The sequence below is a fragment of the Drosophila ananassae genome (assembly GCF_017639315.1).
Source record: "Drosophila ananassae strain 14024-0371.13 chromosome Y unlocalized genomic scaffold, ASM1763931v2 tig00000255, whole genome shotgun sequence".
Lineage (NCBI taxonomy): Eukaryota > Metazoa > Arthropoda > Insecta > Diptera > Drosophilidae > Drosophila > Drosophila ananassae.
Window position 1 is genome coordinate 827,998 of NW_025319107.1, and position 7,304 is coordinate 835,301.

General features: G+C 40.1%; 1 protein-coding gene across 1 annotated transcript; it reads right to left on the bottom strand.

Moving 5' to 3' along the window:
* Nucleotides 1-453: 453 nt before the first annotated feature.
* Nucleotides 454-2,347, bottom strand: LOC116654463 (protein no-on-transient A). The gene is given in 3 exon segments (XM_032455755.2): nucleotides 454-651; nucleotides 1,795-2,140; nucleotides 2,142-2,347. Coding segments are annotated over 3 exon segments (636 nt in total). The 5' UTR covers nucleotides 2,340-2,347; the 3' UTR covers nucleotides 454-559.
* Between the last annotated feature and the right edge of the window lie 4,957 nt (nucleotides 2,348-7,304).

A 7,304-nucleotide genomic window follows, 5' to 3' on the forward strand; every position in this document is an offset into this window, starting at 1 on the left:
TAACTTGTACGCCAAGACCCTTGACCTAATGAATCAAAAACAACTACGTCAGGCTCACACGACCATGACCTAACCTCATGACTTACCTCGCTTCTGCGATCTGCGGCCTGCCTCAACTTAAATCCGCGTAGGCCGGCAAACGGCCGCTTGTGGCCTTTTGATTGATGCCGGTCCCACGTCAGCTTCTTAAACGCGATGATCCCTCAGAAGGTAAACCTTCGCTCTAGCACTTTTTTGAACTTCTCGATATCTGTGGTTAAAACGCTAAAGAAAGCTGCTCCCACGCGGTTTTTCTAACCTACGCTTTAAGTTTGTTGCCAGATCGTCAGAACCCCCTGTGGAATAGCTAATTATGGTCCTACTATGCGATCGGGCTGCCACGTAGGCCACTTTCCCACCGCCTCGGGTTGTCACCCCAGCCGAACTATCGCCGACGTTACAAAGCTCAACAGGTGGTAAAACATTATATTTATTATAATTATATAAAAAATATTAATTATAATTATAATATAATTATTTTCATAAATTTTTTAGTCATTTGATAGCGTTTCAAATAAATTTATCCAAAGGGTGGTTTCAAATTGTTTGCGCATGTCCACAGCTCCGTTCTCACGCGTTTCCTACTCCGTCTTCTTACGTCTTCTGCAAAATCTAAAAAATTTTAATTTAATCAAATTTATCAATCAATTTAGTCTGTTTAAGTTGCATTCATTAAAATTTAAAAGAAAAACAAGAAAGGAAAGCTAACTTCGGGCGGAGCCGAAGTTTATATACCCTTGCAGTTCAGTCGCAGTCCGCTAGGTGGCGCCACCCATCTTATTTTATTAGATATATAGCGGATCGTTTATAGTCGGCCGATCCTTATGAAAATTGGCAGATCAGATTGTTTTCCCCAAAATAGAATCTGTACCAAATCCCATCTTTCTAACTTAAAAAACACCAAAGATATGCCAATTCCGATCGTTCTATGACAGCTATAGGATATAGTCGGCCGATCCTTATGAAATTTTGTACACAAGATATTTTGGTCAAATATAACATGTGTGGAACGTCCCAATCCTCTATCTTAAAAAACAACGAAGTTATGGCATTTCCGATCAATCAGTTATATGGCAGCTATAGGATATAGTCGACCGATCCCGGCCGTTCCGACTTATATACTGCCTGCAAAGGAAAGAAGGATGTGTGCAAAGTTTCAACTCGATAGCTTTAAAACTGAGAGACTAGTTTGCGTAGAAACGGACAGACGGACAGACGGACATGCTCATATCGACTCAGGAGGTGATCCTGATCAAGAATATACTTTATAGGGTCGGAGATGTCTCCTTTTAAAATTATAATACCCTCTGCAAGGGTATAAAAAGGAAATTTTACAATAATTAAATATGTAATACATATTATACATATAATATACATGTACGTGTACATGTAATACATATTGTGTAATACACAATGTGTATATACACTAGTATATATTTTTAACATAGTCACTTCAAATTTATAAAAACTAAATTTTTTTTTCAGTTCAATTAATAGTTCAAAAATATTTGGTATTATTATTTTAGAAAGTATTTTGAAATAAAAAGTACAGTGCAAACAGAGAAAACTCTGTAGATTTGAAACTAAGCGAGTGCAGACGGAGATTCTACATTTTGATTTTTTCCTTACTAATGAAAAGTATATATATTTTATAGGGTATGTGTGATTTTGCTACATTAACATCTGGACAAAATGACCAGGGTAAAGGTGTAGAAATTATAAAGCTAATCCTATATTTTATAGTTATATACTAACCTTGTTGCAGGAGCTCTGTTTCCATTTCAATCTCTAACTTCTCCTCTTCCATTTTAAGCACGCGATTAAGATCACCCAGCTTACTCTTTTTGTTATCATGTAACTGCTTCCACCGCGATCCGTACTTATGCTCTACCGAGTTGATATCTGCAAATCTGAGACCAATGCTACGTTCATTGCTGAACTCTGGCATCTCCTTGTTCAACGCCTTCTCCTTAAACCCTGCATTATCGTCATTAACCTCCATCGGTTCTACCAGACAGGGTCGAAGTGACCTAGTCAAAAAGAAACATTTCTCGTTGCACAAACGAAGACAAGCATTAGCCGATGACTTATTAGCAAAACCCAACAATGCGGTCACCGAGATGCTTTTCGCGGTCATCGACTGTGATGCTAGCCCGCTCGATAGGCTCAAAAATCTCGAACGACATGTAAAGCAGTTCGTTGGACAAAAATGGAGTAAGGTTTCTTACTCGCAAAAAAGTAGCGTTGGGAGCGAAACAGGCACACAATTGCCGTCCCTTCCTCAATGACCAGGGCACCATGGAAGCCAGGCACCCGGCAATGCCCCAATGAAACCATGGAAGAATGGTACGGAGGTGGCAGTGGTTCCCGTGGCGGAGAAGACTTCTTTATAACTCAAAGATTGAGAAGCATTGCTGGACCTATCTTGGACCAATTCTTACTCGCAAAATAAGTAACGTTGGGAGCGAAACAGACACACAATTGCTGTCCCTTCCTCATTGAACCGTCAAGAGGGCGTTGGGCTTTCTCGACGTTAATATGGTAGTCATACTTAAAGAATTTTATGTTTTTTGTCCACATTTGAAAATATATCTCCAATTTCACCGAAAGGCTTGAAAATTTCACGGAGCTCGTCATCAGTGACATATCCGGTAAAATCATCGGAGATGTCACTGACATCTCCCGTAAGATTATCGGAGATGTCACTGACATCTCCTGTAATATTACCGGTAGGAGTCTTCTAAGGTTGACTACCATATAAACGTCGAGAAAGTCCAACGCCCTCTTGACGGTTCAATGAGGAAGGGACAGCAATTGTGTGTCTGTTTCGCTCCCAACGTTACTTATTTTGCGAGTAAGAATTGGTCCAAGATAGGTCCAGCAATGCTTCTCAATCTTTGAGTTATAAAGAAGTCTTCTCCGCCACGGGAACCACTGCCACCTCCGTACCGTTCTTCAATGGTGTCATTGGGGACCTGGTCATTGAGGACGGGACGGCAATTGTGTGTCTGTTTCGCTCCCAAGGCTACTATTTTGCGAGTAAGAAACCTTACTCCATTTGTGTCCAACGAACTGCTTTACAAGTCATTCGAGATTTTTGAGCCTATCGAGCGGGCTAGTATCACAGTCGATAACCGCGGAAAGCATATCGGTGACCGCATTGTTGGGTTTGCTAATAAGTCATCGGGTATTGCTTGTCTTCGTTTGTACAACGAGAAATGTTTCTTTTTGACTAGGTCACTTCGACCCAACCTGGTAGAACCGATGGAGGTTAATGGCGATAATGACGGGTTTAAGGAAAAGGCGTTGAACAAGGAGATGCCAGAGTTCAGCAATGAACGTAGCATTGGATTCAGATTTGGAGATATCAACTCGATAGAGCATAAGTAAGGATCGCGGTGGAAACAGTTACATGATATCTACAAGAGACAAGAGAGAGACTACCGGTACGAGTCAACCGATAATTAAGGTTGACTACCATATAAACGCCGAGAAAGCCCAACGCCCTCTTGACGGTTCAATGAGAAAGGGACAGCAATGGTGTGTCTGTTTCGCTCCAAACGCATCTTATTTTGCGAGTAAGAATTGGTCCAAGGTAGGTCCAGCAGTGCTTCTCAATATTTGAGTTATAAAGATGTCTTCTCCGCCACGGGAACCACTGCCACCTCCGTCCCGTTCTTCCATAGTGTCATTGGGGCCACCAGGGCCACCTGAACTTTGGCCACGGTTTCTGTTTTCACGCCGCTGCTGTTAAATATGTTGTTGGTTTCCACCACCACCTCCTCCGCCACCACCTTGGTTGGAGCCGCCGCCACCGCCTCTGTCGCTATCGTTTTTACCAGCACCACCTACTCCAGGACCTTCCAAACCTTGTCCTTGACCTTGCTGCCCCTGGCCTTGGCCTTGCCCTTGGTTTTCATTTTGATTCGGTTGATTCTGATTAGCCGGGGGTGTATTGTTTTGTTTTTCGGGTCAATTTCCTGCATCCGGTTTTGATGCTTCATTAGAGGATTTCTGGTGAGTATACAATATACACTCAGTCATATATGGTCCATCAGCAATGCTGATCTTTGTGATCTTTGTGAACTATGTCTAGTGCTATTGATGAACCATAGTAAATTTTTGGTAAACAAGAAAGGAAACCTAACTTCGAATGGAAACAGAGTTTCCAGAGATAAAGTATATATATACTTTATAGGGTAGGAGACGCCTCCTTCATTGCGTTGCACACTTTTGACCAAAATTATAAGGGCAAGGGTATAAAAACTTTTTTAAATATAAATGTTTTAGGGTGTACGTTTTTATGTAGTATTTGTTATATATACTTTGTAGGATTGGAGGTGTGTCGTTTACTTCGTTGCACACATTTGAAAAAAAAAAATGAATCAAGAATATACTTGATAAAATCAGAAATCACCTCCTGACTCGATATAAGCATGTCCGTCTGTCCTTCTGTCTGTCCGTCCGTCTGTCTGTCGGTTTTTACGCAAACTAGTCTCTCAGTTTTTGTGCTCTCGAGTTGAAACTTTGCACATATCCATCTTTTTTTTGCAGGTAGTATATAAGTCGGAACGGACGGGATCGGTCGACTATATCCTATAGCTGCCACGGGAAGCAAAGGAAAGACTATCAGAATAAAGTCTACGGAGCTTGCAACGTAGGCCCCGACAGTTCTGATAGGTAAGATTGATAGAAGATTTTAGTTTTTTGAAGAGTCGGATTGGACAGATGTTGGGAGCTTGACTCCAGCAGGCTTCGAATTTTTTTCTTTACCTTACTCGGCTAATGCTCTTGTACAAATATGTCCTCTGGCCAGAAGTCAGGCGAACATATCGTCACAAACATCGGCACTGGCACACGTATCATGAAGGATGACATGCGCCTCGAGTAGGAGTATTTAAATTTCCTAATGTCTTCCACTCTAATAGCGGCCTTGGTTTTGGCTTTGATATAAGCCGAGATATCAATCTCCGAGGTATCGGGGGCTAGCCGTGACACAAATATTTGTCTAACAGGTGGTATTACCTGTAATGGTTTTGGTGCCACGGTCGGTAATACCGCGGTATCAGTCCGTTCCGGGGATCCGGGCGGCGGGTTACCATTTCTAGTGGAAGTTATGGGGTTAATTCAAGGGTATTCCTGGGAATTACTTGGAGTGATGCCATGGAGGAAAAAGCAGACAAGTTATGCTCTTGGACATGCATCTTGGACAGCTCGGCACCCACTGCAGCAATAATGGAGGCCAACACGGCGGGATATGGCATCCGAGACAGATGCAGTAAGGCCAGCACAATGGAATAACCTTAACTGCAAGGGTATGTCAACTTCGGCTCCGCCCGAAGTTAGCTTTCCTTTGTTGTTTTAAATTAGAAATGAACTATTATTCAAACAAATATAAAACAAAATGAATCACTATCATTTATACCTCTTTATTTATACCACTATCATTACAAATTTTATTCCGTTCTATACTCAATGAGTATTACCACTAACCATACAACATATGTTGAGTCTGAATGACTCCAATATACTCCATATAAAAAATATGGAGTATATCTTTTCAGCTTTTAGTTTATTTATTTAAAAATAAAATCCAAATAAAAAAAGGGCTTAAAAATTAAAATATTGGCTCAACTAGGACTCGAACTCATGCCCTCCGTGTAAGGGACCACAACGCTCTCCACTCGGCTAACCTCGAACTTTGTTACTTGATGGCAAATTATGATGTAATTCTGCTTTGTGTTTCAGTGTCTCATGTCTTAATAAGAAGACTCACAAATGCAAAATTTTACGAGTAAAAGGCGTTATATGCATATGCCCCCCTTGAACATGTAAAGCAAAAAATAAAACCCTGCTTTTCTTAAATTACAGCCACCATCGTTTTTGGGCCAACTCATGGATTAAAAGCTATAAAAAACTAGGCAATTCAACTCCACCAATACTTTTCTAATATTTATTATTTTATATCTCACACACAAAATAAAGTGTTACATTCAAATTCGGCTTCGCTCGAAGTTAGCTTTCCTTTCTTGTTTTTTGATACCCTTGCAGAGGGTATTATAATTTTGGTCAAAAGTGTGCAACGCAGTGAAGGAGACATCACCGACCCTATGAAGTATATATATTCTTGATCAAGATCGCCTCCTGAGTTGATATGAGCAAGTCCGTCTGTCCGTCTGCCTGTCTTTATGTTTCTACGCAAACTAGTCTCTCCGTTTTAAAGCTATCGAGTTGATACTTTGCACACGTCCTTCTTTCCTTTGCAGGCAGTATATAAGTCGAAACGGCGGGGATCACCGGGAACAAGAATATTTTTTTAATGCAATTTTGTTCACCTATATAGCACATTTTCGTCACAAAAATTTATATCAGATATTTTTGTTTTCGCATGCAGGTTCGTCACCGGTAGTTTACATCGCCAAGAGGTTTTTTTTATATTATTAATCAATAAACTTACATTTGGATTATTTTGATTCTGTCCCTGAAAATTGTGACGATTCTAATTTCCTTCGCGGTTCCGGTTGCGATTCGCAGCAGATCCACCCTCATTAGGCAAATTCTAAATTTTTTGGGTTTTCATTGAAATACATTTTTTTTTTAAATCTTTTTGGAGCAAATACAGACAAACTTTCTCAAAATAGTACTTACAATGAATGAAACCTACTGACCTACTTGATTACAAGGAATTCGCAAACTCGATTGGGGAGAGAGTCATACAAGTTTTTCAGATAGCCCAATTTTATTGTTTTATACTGTGAATTAAATCCTCCTTAATAGCATTTTGCTTGCAACCCTCGTACACCTACCATCCCCAGGGATGGTTAGCCAGGGGATGGTTAGCTAACCATCCCCAGATGTTTTCTATTATGTTCAAGTCTGGGGAGTATGGGGACAACTCCAGGACACCGACATTTTCCTTTTTGCAAATGTAAATAAATTGAAATAAAAACAAATTAAACGCAGTGAATTTTTTTCGAGTCCGAAAAGGCTTTATATTTATGATTTTTTATTTTATTTATTTCTAAATTAACGCTAACTTACAACTAATTTAAATTGGAATGCAAACACATTATTTTTTTTTATTTTCTGAGTTAGGCTATTTGACAATGCTCCTCTGTTATTAAATTTCTTGCGTTTGAAAAGGAAATTAAATTAACTCTTGTAGTATCCAGTTAGTAAGAGCAAGTATTCGTACGTGGCTGTTCCCTTTCGCTTTACCACATCGTTACGGAAAACCTGGTTGCGAAGGGGCTTACTGTCGGTAT